We start from the raw sequence: 22,346 nt of genomic DNA on the forward strand, positions 1-22,346 counted from the left end.
ACCACCGAGTATGGAGTGAACGAATAGTGCAATGTCTTTGAGTGAACCGATTGTTATGATCAACTCCTGAGAGCAGACGATTCTTCTGTGGAGTGGAAGGGCTATGTGGACTACATCGATGATGGTTTTTGACGGATTCTTCAGCAGCATTCAGGCTTCTCTCAAAGTCTGCCATAACAATAGGAATTAAATAAAATGAATCTGGAGGGGAACACCTGTCCATCGTGTGTCCGTCACGTCTTCGGCTCTACAGCAGGAATACGGAACGATTCTACTTTTGACGAACGCCGGAGCGTCATCAATGGCTTTTTTTCTACGGCGCAGTAGTTTGCTGATCCTGCATAATGAGCCATGTGCCCGACAAAAGGGAAAAACACGGGACAATTGCCTGGTTTTAACAATAAAGTCAAGATGGAACTGCCTCTCTGTGTTTTGGGCGGACAATAAACAGTGTAACGCCAACCACAGAACAACAAGGAAGTTTTGTCCGAGACTCGTGTGTCTTCTGCTCATCCTCAGCAGAAATGAGAAAGCTAAAGCCAGATCTTTCCACCGTGACGGCACCGAGAGCCATCGCACACACACATAAAGAGGCAGAGCACACACAAGGAGAGGAGGACAGAGGCCAACAGACAAGCAGAAGAGCGAGGGGGAAACATCATCCACTACAGACAAGTGGATGATGAGAGAGGAGGAGGAGAGGACATGCGATGTTTCTTGTGGCGCAGGTAAATGCCGAAGAATTGACGTTTTTAATCTTGGACTAAATGTCAGCTCTTATATTGCATTTTTAACGACTGGGACGAGGTGTGTCAGACAGCAATGCTTTCCCTTTGCAGCTCCCTTCAGGACAAAATATAAACTGTAGGAATCCCACTGTGAGTTAGACACTGTCCATGTCCTGACAGAAGGAGAACCGATGGTGTCAAGTAGTGTGGGGACATCCACATGGCAGAAACGCAATCCAATCAAAGCTCCAGCACGAGCTCTCAATCAATCAATCAATCAATCAATCAATGGTTTTGTATAGTCCAATATCACACAGGAGTTGCCTCACAGGGCAATATGAAGTTCAGACAAATGAAAGACAAAGTCCAAATGAGCGTCGGCAGCAGGTGGTGACGGGCGGCGTGTCCCCCGTCCTTAGACTCTGTGACACGGCGAGGAAAAACTCCAATACCCAGCGGGAGAAAAAGGCTATAGAAAGACCCAGGGCCGATGGGAGGCCCTCAGAGACAGGCTAAGAAAGGCCTTTAGGTTTTGCGCCACACTCTTGGGATAAACTCCAGGTTGAGCTCCAGTTAAAAGAACTGGTGTCGATACTTTCAAATCACTCCTGACAGATCTTGCCACAAACAAACAGATATTTAAGTGTATTATCTTGATCCGATGTGTGAATATTTATATGAATGTACGTTGTGTTTCTAATGTTTGCCTCTGCCTCTTTGCAAGGACATGCTTGAAAAAAAAGTTTCATTCTGGTTAAATAAAGGTTTAAATGAAAAAAAGGGAAAAAGCATGAACATATTCTGATCTACTGTATTCAGCTTCAACTTTAAACCAAAGGGATTTTTCAGACTTGCTTTAAAGGGGGGGTATTATGCAAAATTACCTTTTCAAGCTTTCCATCATGTTCTTATGTCATTCCCTCATTAAAAAACATGCCTGAAGTGTTGCCTTGGCACATTCACGTATTTGTGAGTCATCTGTAAAAACTCTGATGGCGGCCATTTTAGGGATAGGTTTGCCTGAGTCCTCCTAGGAACGCCCCCACCTCCTGGAGACGCCTCCGAGCTTTCGTCACCAGCCGAGTAACCAACAGCAGAACCCCCTCCCCACTGATGCCACAGACAGCGTGTGGAGGGGGCGTGTCGGAAAGAGTCAGAGGTTCTTAAAGAGACAGAGGCCTATTTCAAGACATTCACTACAGCCATTTTGAGAGAGACATTTTATATAAGGCAGTTATTCTAATTTACTGCATTTACAGACCAACAGAAGGTTTGCTCATCATTGTAGTGTGGTGCTATGTGATTGAAAAAAGCATAATACCCCCTCTTTAAAATGTGTTGTTTTGGTCCTGTAGGTATCTGGCCATACATCCAGGAGGTGCGGGAGCGTGTGTGTGAGCTGGAGAGCCGTCTGCAGAGGAGCAAAGACAATGTGGAGGAGATCCAGAGGTGCACCAGGGCCTGGGCTGCTCCCATGTTCGAGCGCAGGGAAGGCAGAAGAGACACCCTACTCAGCCTGGAGGACCGGCTGGAGAGGGTGGGCAGGTTCAACTCCATGATCCAGACATCAGGGGAGAAGATACATTTCCTCCTTAAGGTGCAACTCATATCACACTGTGTGGCCCACTGCAATGTCAGAATATAGTCTTTTATAAATATCACACATTAGATGAAACAAGAGCTATGTTTTGCACTACTTTGTCTCAGTCGCTCTCTTTTCCAAGTCATATCAGGACTTGATGAAGGGCACTAGCTTGGACTACACTGGATCTAAACTGGATGTAAACCATGTCATCATTAAAAGTCATAACTGAAGCATAAATGAAATGTTTGAGAAATACTGCACTATCTGATTCATTTGAGTTGGAGATCAGATGTATGTAGCAGATAAGAGGAGTTCTTCAACATGTTACAGTTTTCTAAAGTAATGAACATGTACCCTTGGACATGACAGTCATTCCCTTTACACTTCATTCATACTGAACCCGTGATGCCTCCAATCCGTGAGCTGTGTGGTCATGTGACACATATAAACCTGTGTGCATTTACCTGTGCCTCAGGTGTCCTTTCCCCTGTCCTTCTCCGCTCGTATTGCCACTCCTCTCTCTTCTGATCATCCTAGCTCACTCTTTATATGACCAAGAGAGACAGGGACAAGACTGTTGGGACAGGTGTTGTTTTCTGTCCAGCACTCTTTATTGTCCATCAGGAACAAGGAGGAAAGGTTCCACCTTTAGACGGTTAAGGTGCATTTAAAACTGGACAGTTACGCCATATTTGACAGCGGCTGTTCTGCTTCATTCACTGAGCTGTGGGATCCATCTCCTCCTCGTGTTACTCCAGCCACAGAGTCATAGACATTTTACCAGAGGGGCCATGGACTTGGTATGCTACACAGTTTTTCAATGTGTCTGGCTAAATCAGAATATTTTTTATTACCATAGTTTGAGAACAGGTTCACAAACTAGGATTTTTTTCTCAGTGCAGACCAATGGGCGCTGGCTGCTCTGCTTTATGACCACAACACTGGGGGCCGCCATTGCTGTAGTACCTCCATATCGCCACTAGGCCCCCATTGAAAAGCATTGGAGTTTAGACACCTTAAAAACAACTTTAACGCCTGGTTTCAATTGTTTCAACACTAGACTAGGCTAGATATTCCTCCTGAGATCACGCTGGGTTAGTCACAATTTATGAAACCAGGCTGAATTTTAGAAATCTCGTACTTAATGAGGGTCGGACTGTTAGCATTGGAGCAGCGCGTGCTACACGTCACGCAAGGGCGGAGTCTACAGTGAAGATCCCGCCCGTATGTCCTTTTTAGGAACATGCTTCGTCAGAGCTGGGGAGGGGGAGTCGGTGAATCCTCCATGAATTCCCCCTCGACCGTGGTCATTATGGTAAACGGGGAGGAGTGAGCAGAAGACGTCCATTATTTTTTACAGTCTATGGTGCAGACGTGCAACATAAAACATATAACACATAATTCAGAATAAAAAATAAGGTATAAAACTTTAAACTATAAGGCTATGGGGCATGCATAAAGACTCTTAAAATAAATAAGATAACAAATAAAACGTTAAATATGGTAAGACGATAACAATTTCACAAAGAACAACAGCGGGATGATATTTTCAGATGTCTAGGTGTATAAAGTGATAGCACTGCAGTGGATCTGAGTGTGGACACAGTGAAACAGGGCAGATTACATCCACCAGTCTGTAACTAAGCTATTGAGTCTAAGCTATTGAGGGAAAAAACTGTTACTGTTCAAGTGGCGGGAGGTATGGGCCTGGATGGACCGTAGCCTCCTGCCTGAGGGGGCGGGGCGAATTGTCCGTGTCCAGGGTGAGAAGGGTCAGCTGTGATCCGACCCACACGCCTCCAGGTCCTGGAGGTGAACAAGTCCTGGAGTGATGGGATCTCACAGCCAAACACCTTCTCACCTTGTATGAGGGCAGGCGTGCGTAACATGGACCGGAGACATAATGATTCTGAGGGGTTATAACCTAACTGTACTGGTGTTGTTGTAGAGCAACCTGCAGCTCCTGAGAGCAGACGATTCTTCTGTGGAGTGGAAGGCCTATGTGGACTACATCGATGACATGGTGATTGACGGATTCTTCAGCAGCATTCAGGCTTCTCTCAAGTTTCTCCTGGACAACACAGGTGCTGCCAAAACACAGTTACTGGGATTGAAAAGTGCTGTTGACAGTTTGATGAAAATATTTAGCTGCTCTAACCAGACACCACTTCCCTGCCAGAAGAACTTGGATACATCTTCACAACATGTCCTTGGAGGTTTGGATGTCGATTGGGTGTCTGCCTTTATTGGCATAGGCCATCAAATAGTTGTGGACTTGCTCTGGCTCCAGATCTGTCGACCAGTTTCGACTCACTGGGCAAAGACTCAAGTGTGAGTGGAGTGCAGCCAGCTCCCTCTGCTCCTCTCAGCCTTTGGTGATTAGGAAGGGTGATGCCAGAGGTGGGAGAGGAGCCAACATGTAAAAAGTAGGGGCCCAAATATTTACTCAAGCAAGAGTCAAATAGTACTAAATGTTAATTGAGAAGTGTCAGCACTGAGTAACTGTCTGAGCTGAAAAGTCTGTTTCAGCTGTGACTTAAATTATGGCAAACATGACAACAAATTATGTAAAAATATACATATTTTTAAAGAAAACCCCATAGAAACAAAAATAAAAAGAAAGAAGAAAATAAATCATTATGAAGAATTAAGTAAATACAACACACAGAGGCAAAGTACAGTACTGATACCTAGTACTCTGAAAAAGTGCTTGCAAAGTACTTCAAAACGTGACTTAACACATTGAGTGCTGCACAGTTTTTGGGATTTAGCTGTAGAGTGCCAACAATCCAGACCGATTTTCATGATATTTGTAGCACCACTGCATATTCCATGTTATAGATACATGTTTCTACGTGCCTCGGTTCCTGAGAAATCCTAAGCTAAACAGAGGCTAGTTTTGATCAAAATCACTGTTTTTTTTTCTAGAAACGGAGATATGTTGTGTAGTGTTTTATGAAACACTCTCCTTTTTTATTAACTCCTCTCTCCTTGTCCCCCCTTCTGAACAGGAGCTACCGTTAAGGGAAGAGGCAAATGCCTAAATATCTCAGTTTCAAGTCAATTTTCAACGACAACATAGTTGACATTTTGAAACAGCGCGTGTTGCTGCAGATCGATCGCGCGTTCATTTAAACAGCCTGGTTCTCAGAATGAAGACTTTAACAGGATGTTTCTCAGCCGTCCTTAGACCGATTGTAACCATTTAAAAAGTCAGTGAAATGTTAAAATCTCGACTGTTTCGATCTTTCCATGGGAATCCGCTCGCTTCAAAGAGTGAGAGTAGTGTCGGCTCTACATCTGTTCACTGGGCTTTATAGCTGTTAGCTATGCAACACCACGCCCCCTCAGACTAACACCACGCCCCCTCAGACTAACACCACACCCCCTCAGACTAACACCACACCCCTCAGACTAATAAAAAAAATGAAAAGAAACACAATAATATATATGAAATGTCCAGATCATGACTTTTTGCAAGTTTTTGATCGTCATTTATTTCATTTCTGTTCATCACAGATCTGCCAAATCACACATAAGGTGTATTAGAGTGTCTAGTTTTGCAATAAAAAAGAAAATGCAAAACTAAGTTTTTACGATTTTGGCACTCAACGCATGGGAGCGAATAACATGTTTTTTCGTCTTCGGCCCTCATTGTGTTAAGTACATGTACGTGAGTCTATGTAACTGAGTACTACCTGTGATTCTAAGCATTCAATAACAGATCTGAATAAACCAGCACATGATACTTATGACTGAAGGACCAAGGAAACAGGCAAATGATTTACACCATCTCTTTTGAAACAAACGAGTCAGAAAACTATCACTCTAACCAATAAGATAAGCTTTCCTGAGAACCGGTCAGTCAGGTCCAATCAGGTCCAATCAGGAAGGAAGTACAGCTTTACATAGAATGTTTTTCATGCAATCACTGAAGACTGACAACATTATTATTTATTACGTTATTATTATAACATATCACATAGATCAAACTTTGTGACAAAAGAGACATGACCTGAGCTGCCCCTTCTGCTTGTTCACGTATGCAGCGGTATTCTTATGCTGTTTGGAGCTGAAATGTCCTGGTGTGTTCTCTGTGTCCAGATCACAACTGTGTGGCTCCTCTGCTGGAGGTGCAGCTGGACCTGAAGGTCCCTGACCTGATCTTCAGTCCGTCCCTGGAGAGTGGAACAGGAGACAGCCTCCTGGAGCTGATGGAGGGCCTCATCAGTGAAGTCTTCAGAATGAGCTCACTGGTGCCTCGAGTGGCCCAGCACTGCTCTGCCCCACATTATCAGGTACAGTGTGTGTCCACACAGAGCACGACGGTCACAAAGTCCACTGAGAATTTTGCATGAAGACAGTCTGAAGGACTGTGGTGTCAATAATGTTTTACTGGTCTCTTTTTTCTCTTCATTGTGCCACCTAAAGTGATTCGCTTTTTATTATTTCAGAAGTCTGTTTACGTTTTTGGCCCAATCCCAGTTCTCTCCCTTAGCCCTTCGCCCTTTGCCCTTGCCCTTCCCCTTCCCCTCCATTAGACATGTTCATGACAGACGAAGGGTGAGGGCCAGGGTTAAGAAGGCTTTTCAGATGTAGACTTAACAGAGGGTTTGGAGGGGTTTAACAAAACAGGGAAACAAGCATCATCTATAAGCACTTCAACAACATTTATAACGTTACCAGACTCTTCATTCATGATTTTGTCCAATGTTGTTGGTGTTCTCTAATGCATGCTTGGTAAAACTGGTGGAGCAAGTTCTCATCCAGGGTTTTACAGAGGACTTTCTGAGAGGTGGACTTTGAAATGGAACAGGACTTGGACAGGCGAGCACACAAGTCGGCCCAAGTACATGGATTGAAAAACAGCCCTGCTCTGAGTAGAAACTGCCGCCATCTGGCCATTAGCATTGGGGCTGACACCGAGCACCGATGCCTTCAAGGAGGAGATTGCGGAAGATTCGGGCCAGTTCCAGTCGACTGAAGAACAGTGTTTTCTGGTCCATACTTTGACGACTAAGCCATAAGTGATAAATGTGCTGCATTTCCCCGGTTTAACCACGATCATATAATTATATATATATATAGCTCTGACTGAATGAAATAGATAAGATTAGATAACAAAATAAGCTGCTGGAAACTTCTGTTGCACATGGTTGATTGTGTTGGCGCTTCACTCGTCTTTATGAGAAGTCCTAATAATAGAGATTCTCCACAAGAGGTCAGATCATAACAAAACTATATGCATATAGATCATTTCCTCCATATCTGACCCATTTCTTTTGCCTGGGAGCACCCATGCTGCTGTCTGCGCTCAAATCATTTCGAACTGCACAACCGCCTGGGAACCATGGCCGAAATCTTCACATGGATTTGGGAACCAATCACAGAACGAGGGACGGCAAGACGATGATGCGCTATTCGATTCGATATACGGTAGCTTGTAGTTTAGTTACGTATCCAAAATGGCGGCAGTGACTCCATCTTTCGATCAAGCTTTAGACCATGTTCTGAATAGTATAGCTCGAACGTTCACAGCGGATACAACTGATACGATTGGCTATGGCTACGTGCAGACGCATATGATAGACATTCGTAGCGCCCAATAGGCGGATATGGACAATCGGAAACCACACCTCTCCGACGAGAAAATGAGTTGTTGGTCCCCAGACTAAATATGACTTGTGATATTTTGTCATTTCTTTGGGCTGTCCTTTCAGCCCTTGCCTAATGTTTTAAGGTGTAGAGTGAGGTCTAGGGCTAAGGGTAAATGGTGTACCACCAAGCGTTTTACATCAAGGAACCACTCACCCATTCACACTCGATTACCGTTCAGGTATTTGTTTCGAAAAGCAGGCATCGTAAAGGTAGTGGTATCGGGGGAAAAAAGAATGGTATCCAGCCCTATCACATGTCTTTTTTTCTGCATAGAAAAGTCCTTATAATAGGACTTTTGAAGGAGTCATTACGTGGCTCCTTCAACACCAAAATCTGGTAAACACACAAAATCTGGTAAATAAGAAAGTGGTGACTAAAAGTAGACTATGGTGGGCCTCCATAAACTGATACATTGTTGTGAATCACTGGATGAGTACCTGAGTACAAGTGTAATTATGGCAACAGGCCTATTCAGTGCTGTATTATCTTCTGTTTTGAAAGCTGTAGTGATCGTTTATATATGTAAACTGTTTCACTCCCTGGTGTGCAAAGTCTTGACCACTTTTGCTGGTAATCTGCACATACAGTACCTATTATACGAAGTTAACATACAATGATATTGCTTATAACTTGCATTTGTGATTGTTTAAAGTTGACTCAATGTAATGCCCATCCAGGCTGATATGGAGGACATGGCCGACCTGCTGGATATGCGTCAGCACCTGCTGAGCCGTGTGCAGAGTGGGATAGCCTCCTGCACAGACTTCAGGACGTCTCTGGAGCCCTACAGCTACCTTTACATGGAGGAACGCAGGGAGTTCATGAGGCAGTTCCTGCTCTATGGTCATGTGCTGACCAGCCAGGAGATGGAGATGTATGCAGAGAGTGGCATCCCAGAGACCCCCCCCACTCTGGACAGCTTCAGAGAACAAGTGGATGGGTAAGGAAGTCCTCTCAATCATAAAGTGCTTTTTTGGAGCCTCGAAGCACTTCAGATCAAGACACTCTCCACCCACTCCCATCATAAACACTCATTTGCACATTAGTGTTCCCAAATAACTGCAAGCAAGAGCAGTGCAGTGCCAGAACAAAGCAACTACCACTAACTAAAGACCAAATGTTGCATTATTTTTATTTCATAATTGTTTGTTGTTTCGTAGGTATGAAAAGGTCTATGAGGAAATCCGGAGTTTGCAGCCCATCCGAGTGTTCCACGGCTGGTTGAGGGTCGATGGTCGCGCCATGAAGAACGCTCTACTCAACATAGTCAAGAAATGGAGCTTCATGTTTAAACAGCACCTCATTGAACACGCTACCAACAGGTGAATTTATGCAGCATCCCTGTAGGAACCAATAACATAATAACAGCCGATAATATAATAACGACTGATAATGTAATAACGACTGATAATGTAATAACGGCCGCTAATGTAATAACGGCTGATAAAGTAATAACAGCTAATAACGTAATAACGACCGATAACGTAGTAACAGCTGATAACATAATAACAGCCGATAATATAATAATGGCCGATAACGTAATAACGACCGATAATATAATAATGGCCGATAATATAATAACGGCTGATAACGTAATAACAGCCAATAACTTAATAATGGCCGATAATGTAATAACGGCTGATAATATAATAACGGCTAATAATATAATAACGGCTGATAATATAATAACGGCTGATATTATAATAACGGCTAATAATATAATAACGGCTGATAATATAATAACGGCTAATAACATAATAATGGCTAATAACGTAATAACAGCTAATAACGTAATAACGGCCAATAACATAACAGCCGTTATAAAAATCGTAATAGATATGTGCTGTTGCAACATGTAATAAGCCGATATAACAGGCCAATAACGTTGAGCCAGTAACACTCTAACAACTTACCGCCAATAATGTCAGTCACTATGTTATTGGCAGGTTATTACATTATTGGCCTGACAACATGGACATATGTATAACACAAACACAGTGATTAGGCGCCCACATTTACATTTTGCTCTTCATCTCTGAAGAAAATAAAGTTGAAATGAACTATTTAAAAAGTAACCAAACATGACTTCCATAAACTGGCTCTTTCTATTTTCCAAAAAGCACATTAATGCTTATAAAAAGTAAGTGTTAAAATAAAATAAAAAAAGTGGATGTGAGTGGATACATTTTTAATGCAAATGAGGGGTTTCAAATGCAAATGTCAGCGTTTCCATCACTCGTTACTTATGCGAAACTTGTGCATGAAAACAAAATGTGCATGAAAATCAAGTGATGGAAAGGCAGTTGTTGTGAAAAGCCCTTGTGTATGCAGCCTGTCGGAGCTGGAGCAGTTCATCAGTGGCACAGTGCAGGGTCTGGGACAGCGTGTGGATGAGGGAGACTACGGTGGCCTGGTTGTGGTCATGTCACACCTGTTGGCTGTCAAAGACCGACAGAGCTCCACGGACGCCATGTTTGAGCCACTCCAGCAAACCCTGGCCCTGCTGCGAGAATACGACCAGGAGCTCCCCGACGTGGTCTACAGGCAGCTGGAGGTAAGCCGGTTGTCCTTCAAGAGGAGTTTAATAGGTAAGGCAGGGTATTTAGGGTTTTTGGACATTTTTCTGACAGATATTGCAATTGCGATTCGTTTCGAGATTTTAATATTTTATATATCTACTAGCTGAGACCCGGCCTTCGGCCGGGCCTCGCTAGTCTCCACATTTGATATTCTGAGATTGTGAGTGATTACAAAGAAATGTCCAACCCGTCACACAGTTCAGCTGTAGACCAGTGGTTCCCAACCCATTCCAAAAACTATGGCCACTACAATTGTGTAAAAGAATGAAGGCAAAAAACAATTTCAAACAAACTGCAATTGGAGTGTTTGATGCACCCGTGCTCCTTTCTTATAAACTACGACAATATTTTTGCTAAACTCGGGGAACAGAATTCAAGAGACAGTGGAATAATTATTGATAACTATTAGGGGTTCAGCTTTAACGTTTTGGTTCACGGTGCAGGACCCGTGGTTTGGTCCATCACGGTAGTGTACAATAAAAAAAATAATGAGTAGGTTTTGAACTGAAATAGCCTAATGATCGTTATTAGACAGTATTTATAACCTTACAATAAAATGGGCAATGCTTTCAAAGCTGCTTTAGAATAAAATGTACCTCTGGGCTCACAATACGTGAAAGCAAAATAGAAAACAAATGGTACAGCAGCAAAGGAAAAAAAAAAGAAAAAAAACTACGCAGTGCAGGCCATGCGCTCGTTAAGTTGTAGTTTCATTTTCGCTTTTACTCACACGGAGTAAAAGCGGAGCAGCGCGTTTGATTAGAGGCTCGTGTTTGAGCAGGTTTTGGGCACGCACGCACACGCACACAAATACACACACGCCCACACACGCACACATCGCCCTGTTTGGATGCGCGCGCACACATACATACACACACGCACGAACACACACACACGCGCGCACACACACATCGCCCTGTTTGGATGCGCGCACACGCACGGCAGTCAGATCTCGTGCACTGGCGTTTTTGTGACAGCGGGTTGCAGCACCACCAACCACGCACACACTCAGTACTGTCGCCAGGCTTCCTGGTGTTCCCAAACGGTCTCCCATCCCAGTCCTAACCAGGCCCTTCCCTACTTAGCATCCGAGGAACGGTCTCCCATCCCAGTTCTAACCAGGCACTTCCCTGATTAGCTTCAAAGTCGGTATGGGAAATAAACATGGCGGCGCCCAGGCGGCGGCCATTGAGATAGCGTTTTCTGTAATAGATAGCCTATTGAGCTGCATTACAACTGCTCTTAAAGATCAAGGCACTCATTTATTACTTTTCAGCTTGATATAGCAACAAGATGCAAATCTGCAAGAGGCAAAAAGGCATTATTGTCAGAAAAACACTGTAGCTTTAATTATTCTCAAACAAACGTGGCACTCTCACACTCTCTCCCTATTCAGTTCCATAATAGCGTTCTCTGACTCACAAGCTGCAAAAAAGCTGCTTGTTTTATGAAAATCCACCTCATATTCACATCAAAACAATCTGTAAAGTTGCTACAATTAGACGTGACCTAGTACAATGAATCGTGTGTTGTTGGCGTTGTTGTTAGTGAGAATAGTTTGCAGTTTGGAGTCCGTGCACTTCAGACGAACATGATTCTCCTGCAGTGACTTCAGATTGGCAGCAGCCAAAGGCAGTGAGGCTCGATCATTCTGATTGGCGAACATATCAGTCAAACATGGAGGTGCAAGGCAGGGAAAAAACAAAAAACAAAACTTCAGTCCCCTGGGGTTAGGTTACCGCAGCAGCTCAAACCTCATTTTGGATACGATGAAGGTTAAAGGTGCAGCACTTCTCTGTCTCTACCAACTTAATGCCTTAATGTGTCGCGCTGGTCGTCGCTTTTATAAATCAATAAGGGTCAGACTGACTGAATGTGTTAATAAGCAACCATGTAGATCATGGGTTGACAGCAGCTGAAACCATTTGGATCGCTCCTAATTTACAATGTTTGAGGCTAATGCTCACTGTGGTTCAAAAAAGAAAAAAATATCTGAAGAAGGCTGTGCCGAAGCATTATCGATTTAATAAATATATCTTGGACATTGGCTAATGAGTGTGCGATGCTGCTTTTGTTCAATTTTGAAGATATATCTTTTGGTGTGCGTAGCTTCTTTTTCTCACTTAGTGCTCACTGTTACCAGACAAGAGGCTCCAGCATTCTGCAAACAACTTGGACCGACACCACGTCGACCTATGTCTTTTGGCTCGTATAGGAAGAAACATGTGTAAAACAGATTATTTGTAGAGTTTACAGTGACAAGGCAAACACTGGCAATGATGAGCTCTTCGTGTGACCTTCCTTATTGTTTGAACATGAAAAATGTGCAATATTAAGTGAAATTTCATCTCACTTCACAATCGTGTGTCACTGAGTGCGTGTCTTTCACATAAAATTTAAATGAAATATATTTATGTTTATGAATATATAATATATAAACATATATATATAAACATAAGTGGGGGGGCAACCCACTGTATGTTGACTAACCTTTGGATTGATCAATGAATGTGACTTCAAACATGTAGTCACAGGTCTGGAGAGGTCGGTGAGTAGATTCTATGTGCTATTGAAACATTGTGGATGTAATTATATGGTCCATTATAGTATGTGGTCCAGTAGTCCATGGCTACTTCCTACCACTCTAACCGCAGTTTAGAATAAGTTGCAGTTGATCCTCTCCTTCCCCCGTCTGGCTGCTCCTGCCTGTCGGCTCTGCCTGCCTTAATCACAGCCACAAATCTGGATGTGTTTATCTGTGTCTGCCTCCAGGAGCTGCCAGAGAAGTGGAACAATCTGAAGAAGCAGGCGGTGTTAGTCAAACAGCAGGTGGCGCCGCTGCAGGCCATCCAAGTGGCAAGCCTGCGTCGCCAGTGCGCCTCCTTTGACGTGGAACAGCACACTTTTAGAGAACACTTCCGCCACAATGGGCCCTTCAGGTACAGCGTGTTTGCTTTGTGAGCTTCCAGGGCTTTCTGTGGGTTTTAGTCGGCGTGCACAAACAGACAGGGGTGGGTCGGCAGCAGAAAGGTTTACTCAACACTTTGAAATCATTTTCCTTCAATATACTATTTAATTACGACATAACTGTCAATAATAATAAACGTCTGATGTGTGTGTGGATGTTGCTGTGATACCAGTGGTTCTCAACCTTTTGGAGCCACGACCCCCATTATAACAGTTAAAGGGGTTTGTGACCCCCGCCCGGGTCACACCGTGAGAAATCGGAACATTAGCCTACATATTTCTTAAAAAAACAATGACAAATTTCAGGCATATTCAAGAAGTCGTGTGCTGAAGGGCAGGGGCTGGATCCGCGGGCCTATGTTTGACACCCCTGATGTAAAGTATAAGACAGCCTCCAATTATTATTTTTTATTTTTACTTTTGTTGCATTTTGTTTTATGTTATTTTATTTCATTTAATGTTATCTCTTACTCTAATTTGTCTATTGTGTTGTTTTGTTACATTGTCTGTCCTTAAAATAAAAATAATACTAATTAAAGCCGCAAGCGGCGATGAAGGCCCTCGCCCTTGGGGACTCGTCCCTTGCAACCGCCCCCGCTCGCTCTCGTCCTTTGCGGCCACCTCCGGTCACTCTCATGCCTTGCGACCACTCTTCATCACACTAGGTCCTTGCGAGCCCCACAATTGAACTCGCTCATCTTGATGCGAAAGTCCCTTTAAGTTGCATTACAGTTTATTATATGTGAAAGTACCTTTAAGTCGCATTACAGTGCATTATATGCGAAAGTGCCTTGAAGTTGCATTACAGTGCATTATATGCGAAAGTCCCTTTAAGTTGCATTACAGTGCATTATATGCGAAAGTCCCTTTAAGTTGCATTACAGTGCATTATATGCGAAAGTACCTTTAAGTCGCATTACAGTGCATTATATGCGAAAGTGCCTTGAAGTTGCATTACAGTGCATTATATGCGAAAGTACCTTTAAGTTGCATTACAGTGCATTATATGCGAAAGTCCCTTTAAGTTGCATTACAGTGCATTATATGCGAAAGTACCTTTAAGTCGCATTACAGTGCATTATATGCGAAAGTACCTTTAAGTCGCATTACAGTGCATTATATGCGAAAGTCCGTTTAAGTTGCATTACAGTGCATTTTATGCGAAAGTCCGATTAAGTTGCATTACAGTTTATTATATGCGAAAGTCCCTTTAAGTCGCATTACAGTGCATTTTATGCGAAAGTCCCTATTCACCTTATTCTGCCCCACCCACTGTTGCCCATTCATTTTAACGGAGAACGAGGGAAAATATTCTCCGCTCAAATCTGATGTTTAGTCGATTGATTTGTGTAAAATGTCCGATGTTCATTTGCACCGACAAATAAACACTGCAGCGTTTCTCTGCGCGGCCTGAAAACGGCTTTGTTTTCGTGTAGAGACTGATTTTATGTGGACTTCTCCAGCCCCATGTCAACACATAGGACAAAAGGGGCGGGCACAGTTCATGGTGGCGCCCACGCGAACGTCCGGAATAAGGTGAATTAAGTTACATGTTATGCGAAAGTCCCTATTAAGTTGCATTACAGTGCTATTGTGAAAATCTCTATGTAGTTGCATAATTGTGTTGTAGTTGCAAAAATCCCTATTTTGTTGCAGAAACTGTAAAAACTGTTGAAATCACTGACAGACTTCACTGTATCAGAAATCCTATTAAAATGCCGGCAAGAAAAGAGAAAGCATTAGACAAGTGTCACTGCCATATTTGAACTGGCAACCTCCTACACCAAAGACAATTACACTATCCCTGAGCTATAGCTCCTTGGTTGTTAAGGCCTGATTTGGGCTACTTTGGTGTAAATTATCGGGCAGTGTTGCCTCAATTGTTTCCCTATCCCCCCATTTCTGTCTCTTTCGTGGCTTATATTTAGAAAGCGTTTTTCATGAGGGTGGGATTAAAGGCGCAGTGAAGAAAAAGAATAAAGAAAGAAAACGAAATAAGGTCAGAATTGAACCAGCACTCTTATGGTTAAAATCCCAACACTCAAGCTATGACACTACACAGGCACAACAACTCTGGTGAAATGCCCCGGACTCATGTGTTTTAGGCTGTGACAATGTGTGCAGCAGCCCATGTAAAAGGTGAAAGCAATAGAAAAGTGTCAAGGCTGTGTTTGGACTCGCAACCTCCTTCACTTGAAACATGGGCCTGATGATGGCTTGGTTTCTCTAAATTCCCAGGCTGAAATTTGGTCGCAGCAACACATTGGAGGAGAGGTTATTTCCCTGTTTTTAGTGAGTTCTTCCTGGAAGGTGCTGAGTTCAAAAGAAAAAGGAAATAAAAGTCAATGTTGGGATTTGATCCAGCAACCTCCTGTACACTAGTTCAGCTCTCTACCAATGGAGCTACTTCAACTGAGTGAATTAAACAGCAGATGTGAAATTAATTTCATGACAGGACCCCGCACTTGTGTGTTTGCAGGAAACAGATTTAGAGTTTAGAATTCTTCAGGTCATGTCCCCCCTTCCCGGAACATTTCCCTGATAGTTTTCGACATTTTCCCCCAGTGATTCCTCAACTGTCTCCCCACTATCCCCCCATTTCTTTCTCTTTAGTGACGCATATTTTGAAAGCGTTTTTCATGAGGGTGGGACCATAAGCACGGGTAATTAAAAGAAAAAAAAAGTTGAAGTCAGAAAGAGTCAATATTGATCCAGCAACCTAATGGATGGGAATCTAACGCTCAAGCTGTGATGCCACACAGGCACAGGAACTGCTAGGAAACGTCCTGAACTCATGGCACTCGCAACACACTGGAGGGGTCATTTCCCTGTTTTTAATGAGTGTGGAACCGTCGGCGACGATGCACTTTCTTCCCAGAAAGTGATGTGTCCAAAAGAAAAAAAGATGAAAAAGAGTCTTGGTTGGGATTTGATCCAGCAACCTCCTGCACATTAACCCAGCACTCTACCAATGGAGCTACTTAGGCTGAGAAAACAAGCAGCGGATGTGAAATAAATCTCATGAGAGACCCTGCACTTGTGTATTTGCAGGAAACGGATTAACAGTTTAGAAAATAATATATTCTCTCATATTGTAATTGGGGTAAATTCCTGGCTGCCCAAAGGATCGTTGAGAGGGTGCTCCAGCCCTAAAGCACCCTTGATATTGAAGCAATAATTTTGTGAGACCCATATAGTACGAGGAACACACAGAGAGACGGACAGGAAACAGATAAACTGAACTTCCTGTGACTGTACAGTTGAAAAAAACGTGAATTTGGAGGCAAAACGTCCAAATTAAAGCTTCTGTCTGTGACAGAGGGGTAGTATAAGTACCTACGAGTCCAAAAGTGTGGCTTTTGTGAAGAAAGGGAGAAATTTGGAAAATTGGCGATTTTCAGGACACAGAGGCCTCTGACAGAGGCCAGTATGTTGCCAGGCTAAGACCTCTGGCTATTTTCACGGAGGATGGGCGGGCCACTTACAAGCCACTTGAAAGCCAATTCAAGCCAAGATGGCCGCCTCCCTGTGCGAGTGGGCGTGGCGCTCCAAGTGAGTTTTGGGCTTGTCCTGATGTCCCCTCTCACTGTGGCGAGTGATTCGGGCGTACGCCCAAAAACGCCCCGATTTTTTTGAATTGGGGTCCACTTCCAGAGGGCGCTGTGGAGCCGTTTTGTTGTGGGCGTGTCCCATTCGTCCAATATCATAAATTTTTTCGCCGCCTCATTGCCTCCGCCAATTTTGGTGAGCTTTCACCCACGTTTAGCGGGTCAAAAACGCGATCCTTTCCGGAGAAAAAAAAAAAAAATAATAATAATAATAATAATAAGAAACCACCCAAAAACAATCGTCCCTTGCCAGGACTGCGTCCGGCTCGGGCCTAAATATTAAGAGAACGGAGCAAGATAGAGGCATGGTGTAATATATTTTTTTGTTTGTTATGATGAGTAGAAGACATCTGGAAAGTTTGGTGGAAATCGGACAAAATAATTTTTTCAAGGTATAGGCAGGGGGCGCTATAGTGATGTGCACCGTGAAGTAATTGATCTCTATGGAATCAGACCGTAAGTGGCCTTCTGTCAGCCAAGTAGGATCCAGACTGGATAGAGCGCGCGCCTGCGAGGTGGTGTCAAATTTACATGACAAAATGTGTTTTTGGGGGGGCGCCATTCGAAACGGGGGGGTCTGAGTGAAAAAAAAGTCAGGTATTTTTTGTAGCCCCGTGTCAGGAGAGTCTGTTTAAACAGGTATGGGCTTATTCTGCTGAAAAACCAGGGACTAGTTTGTTGACACACAAGGCAGGTCCAGATAGACTCCCAAATAAAAGTCAAAGTCACGCCCACATCTTAGAAAATATGACATGACTATAATGTATTTTTTGGTTTGCAAAAGTGTCTAGAACATACTGGCATCATTGTATAAAAAAGATTCAAAAGTGCAGTTTTCAAGGTATGGCTAGGGGGCGCTATACTGGGAGCAGGCTACACATTAATGGCTTCATTCTGTTCAGTTTCAGGTGGCGCATTAGTGACATGAATATGAGCTCTGTGGGCTTATGCCTGTGAGCGTGAGCTTTCTTGGAAACAACGCGAAATCTACGCGTTTTTTGACGCGGCGTTACGCGGAGACGGTGAAACTTTTTTGAGAAACGCTGGGCAAATATTGAATTTCAATATGTCTAGATGCGCTGTGCCAAATGTGATCTAAATCCGACAAAAAACCAGGGACTAGTTCGTTAAAACGTAAAATTAGTTTGGACGAGGTCCGGGTTTGAAGCCAAGATGGCCGCCTCCCTGTGCGAGTGGGCGTGGCGCTCCAAGTGAGTTTTGGGCTTGTCCTGATGTCCCCTCTCACTGTGGCGAGTGATTCGGGCGTACGCCCAAAAACGCCCCGATTTTTTTGAATTGGGGTCCACTTCCAGAGGGCGCTGTGGAGCCGTTTTGTTGTGGGCGTGTCCCATTCGTCCAATATCATAAATTTTTTCGCCGCCTCATTGCCTCCGCCAATTTTGGTGAGCTTTCACCCACGTTTAGCGGGTCAAAAACGCGATCCTTTCCGGAGAAAAAAAATAATAATAATAATAATAATAATAATAAGAAACCACCCAAAAACAATAGTCCCTTGCCAGGACTGCGTCCGGCTCGGGCCTAAATATTAAGAGAACGGAGCAAGATAGAGGCATGGTGTAATATATTTTTTTGTTTGTTATGATGAGTAGAAGACATCTGGAAAGTTTGGTGGAAATCGGACAAAATAATTTTTTCAAGGTATAGGCAGGGGGCGCTATAGTGATGTGCACCGTGAAGTAATTGATCTCTATGGAATCAGACCGTAAGTGGCCTTCTGTCAGCCAAGTAGGATCCAGACTGGATAGAGCGCGCGCCTGCGAGGTGGTGTCAAATTTACATGACAAAATGTGTTTTTGGGGGGGCGCCATTCGAAACGGGGGGGTCTGAGTGAAAAAAAAGTCAGGTATTTTTTGTAGCCCCGTGTCAGGAGAGTCTGTTTAAACAGGTATGGGCTTATTCTGCTGAAAAACCAGGGACTAGTTTGTTGACACACAAGGCAGGTCCAGATAGACTCCCAAATAAAAGTCAAAGTCACGCCCACATCTTAGAAAATATGACATGACTATAATGTATTTTTTGGTTTGCAAAAGTGTCTAGAACATACTGGCATCATTGTATAAAAAAGATTCAAAAGTGCAGTTTTCAAGGTATGGCTAGGGGGCGCTATACTGGGAGCAGGCTACACATTAATGGCTTCATTCTGTTCAGTTTCAGGTGGCGCATTAGTGACATGAATATGAGCTCTGTGGGCTTATGCCTGTGAGCGTGAGCTTTCTTGGAAACAACGCGAAATCTACGCGTTTTTTGACGCGGCGTTACGCGGAGACGGTGAAACTTTTTTGAGAAACGCTGGGCAAATATTGAATTTCAATATGTCTAGATGCGCTGTGCCAAATGTGATCTAAATCCGACAAAAAACCAGGGACTAGTTCGTTAAAACGTAAAATTAGTTTGGACGAGGTCCGGGTTTGAAGCCAAGATGGCCGCCTCCCTGTGCGAGTGGGCGTGGCGCTCCAAGTGAGTTTTGGGCTTGTCCTGATGTCCCCTCTCACTGTGGCGAGTGATTCGGGCGTACGCCCAAAAACGCCCCGATTTTTTTGAATTGGGGTCCACTTCCAGAGGGCGCTGTGGAGCCGTTTTGTTGTGGGCGTGTCCCATTCGTCCAATATCATAAATTTTTTCGCCGCCTCATTGCCTCCGCCAATTTTGGTGAGCTTTCACCCACGTTTAGCGGGTCAAAAACGCGATCCTTTCCGGAGAAAAAAAAAAAAAATAATAATAATAATAATTAAAGCCGCAAGCGGCGATGAAGGCCCTCGCCCTTGGGGACTCGTCCCTTGCAACCGCCCCCGCTCACTCTCGTCCCTTGCGGCCACCTCCGCTCGCTCTCGTCCCTTGCGGCCACCTCCGCTCATTCTCATGCCTTGCTACCACCTCCGCTCACTCTCATGCCTTGCAACCACCTGTTTGCTTTGGTCCGTTGCGACCACTCTTCCTCACACTAGGTCCTTGCGAGCCCCACGATTGAACTCGTTCATTTTGATAGGAAAGTCCCTTTAAGTTGCATAACAGTACATTATATGCGAAAGTCCCTTTAAGTTGCATTACAGTACATTTTATGCGAAAGTCCCTTTAAGTTGCATTACAGTACATTTTATGCGAAAGTCCCTTTAAGTTGCATTACAGTACATTTTATGCGAAAGTCCCTTTAAGTTGCATTACAGTACATTTTATGCGAAAGTCCCTTTAAGTTGCATTACAGTACATTTTATGCGAAAGTCCCTTTAAGTTGCATTACAGTACATTTTATGCGAAAGTCCCTTTAAGTTGCATCACAGTACATTTTATGCGAAAGTCCCTTTAAGTTGCATTACAGTACATTTTATGCGAAAGTCCCTTTAAGTTGCATTACAGTACATTTTATGCGAAAGTCCCTTTAAGTTGCATTACAGTACATTTTATGCGAAAGTCCCTTTAAGTTGCATTACAGTGCATTTTATGCGAAAGTCCCTTTAAGTAGCATCACAGTACATTTTATGCGAAAGTCCCTTTAAGTAGCATTACAGTGCATTTTATGCGAAAGTCCCTTTAAGTAGCATCACAGTACATTTTATGCGAAAGTCCCTTTAAGTTGCATTACAGTACATTTTATGCGAAAGTCCCTTTAAGTTGCATTACAGTGCATTATATGCGAAAGTCCCTTTAAGTTGCATTACAGTGCATTATATGCGAAAGTCCCTTTAAGTTGCATTACAGTACATTATATGCGAAAGTCCCTTTAAGTTGCATTACAGTGCATTATATGCGAAAGTCCCTTTAAGTTGCATTAAAGTGCATTATATGCGAAAGTCCCTTTAAGTTGCATTAAAGTGCATTTTATGCGAAAGTCCCTATTCACCTTATTCCGCCCCGCCCACTTTTGCCACTTTTTGCGTTGTCTCGGCGCCTCGTTTTCCTGACACTTCCGGTCGAGCGAGAAGCCCGTTCATTTTAACGGAGAACAGGGAAAAGATTCTCCGCTCAAATCTGATGTTTAGTCGATTGATTTGTGTAAAATGTCTGATGTTCATTTGCACCAACATGTCGACACTGCAGCGTTTCTCTGTGCGGCCTGAAAAAGGCTTTGTTTTCGTGTAGTGACTGATTTCATGCGGACTTCTCCAGCCCCATGTTAATACATAGGAGAAAAGGGGCGGGCACAGTTCATGGCGGCGCCCACACAAACGTCCGGAATAAGGTGAATTAAGTGGCATTACAGTGCATGTTATGCGAAAGTCCCTATTAAGTTGCATTATAGTGCTATTGTAAAAATCCATATGTAGTTGCATAATTGTGTTGTAGTTGCAAAAATCCCTATTTTGTTGCAGAAACTGTAAAAACAGTTAAAATTGCAGAAACTCTTAACACTGTATAAACTATTAAAATCACTGACAGACTTCACTGTATCATAATCCTACTAAAAAGCCGGCAAGAAAAGAGAAGGTGCTGAGTCCAAAAGAAAAAGGGGAAAAAAAATAGTGAAAGATGGGATTTGATCCAGCATCCTCCTTTACACTAGTCTAGCTCTCTACCAATGGAGCTACTCAGGTTGAGTGAATGAATCAGCAGATGTGAAATTAATGTCATGAGAGATCCTGCACTTGAGCGTTTGCAAGAAACGGATTTACAGTTTAGAAATCTTCAGGTCATGTACCCCCCCCCCCTTCCCCAGGCCCTTCCCCGATTGTTTTAGACATTTTCCCCAGTGTTGCCTCAATTGTCTCCCTACTATCCCCCTATTTCTTTTTCTTTAGTGACGCATATTTTGACAGTGTTTTCATGAGGGTGGGACCATAAGCGCGGTAAATAATAATAAAAAAAGTTAAAGTTAGATTTGATCCAGCAACCAAATGATTGGGAATCCAACGCTCAAGCTATAATGCCACGCAGGCACAAGAACTTCTATGATACGTCCCGCAATCATGTGTTTTACGCTGTGACAATGTGTGCAGCGGCCCATGGAAAAGGTGAAGGCAATATGAAAGTGTCAAGGTTGTGTTTGGACTAGCAACCTCCTTCACTTGAGACGACCATGCTATCACTGAGCTGTAATTCCATGCAAACATGGGCCTGATGATTGCTTGGGTTTTCTATATTCACAGGCTGAAATTTGATCCCAGCAACACACTGGAGGGGTAATTTTCCTGTTTCTAATGAGTTTGGAACCATCGGCGACGAGTCATATTCTTCCCAGAAAGTGTGGAGTACAAAAGAAAAAAAA

At 43.4% G+C, this 22,346-nt stretch overlaps 1 protein-coding gene across 1 annotated transcript in view; it reads left to right on the forward strand.

Annotated features, from left to right (window-relative positions):
- dnah9 (dynein, axonemal, heavy chain 9) overlaps positions 1 to 22,346 on the forward strand; it is a gene marked incomplete at its 3' end in the record, with an annotated part of 755,285 nt that overhangs the window by 55,948 nt on the left and 676,991 nt on the right. Inside the window, exons 15-21 of the mRNA XM_079578063.1 lie at positions 2,084 to 2,325; positions 4,262 to 4,397; positions 6,418 to 6,611; positions 8,649 to 8,911; positions 9,132 to 9,293; positions 10,303 to 10,525; positions 13,323 to 13,489. Of these exons, the coding sequence (XP_079434189.1) occupies positions 2,084 to 2,325; positions 4,262 to 4,397; positions 6,418 to 6,611; positions 8,649 to 8,911; positions 9,132 to 9,293; positions 10,303 to 10,525; positions 13,323 to 13,489 (1,387 nt within the window). The remainder of the gene's footprint in view (positions 1 to 2,083; positions 2,326 to 4,261; positions 4,398 to 6,417; positions 6,612 to 8,648; positions 8,912 to 9,131; positions 9,294 to 10,302; positions 10,526 to 13,322; positions 13,490 to 22,346) is intronic.

Source organism: Gobius niger (genome assembly GCF_951799975.1).
Source record: "Gobius niger genome assembly, chromosome: 19".
In the NCBI taxonomy this organism is placed as follows: domain Eukaryota; kingdom Metazoa; phylum Chordata; class Actinopteri; order Gobiiformes; family Gobiidae; genus Gobius; species Gobius niger.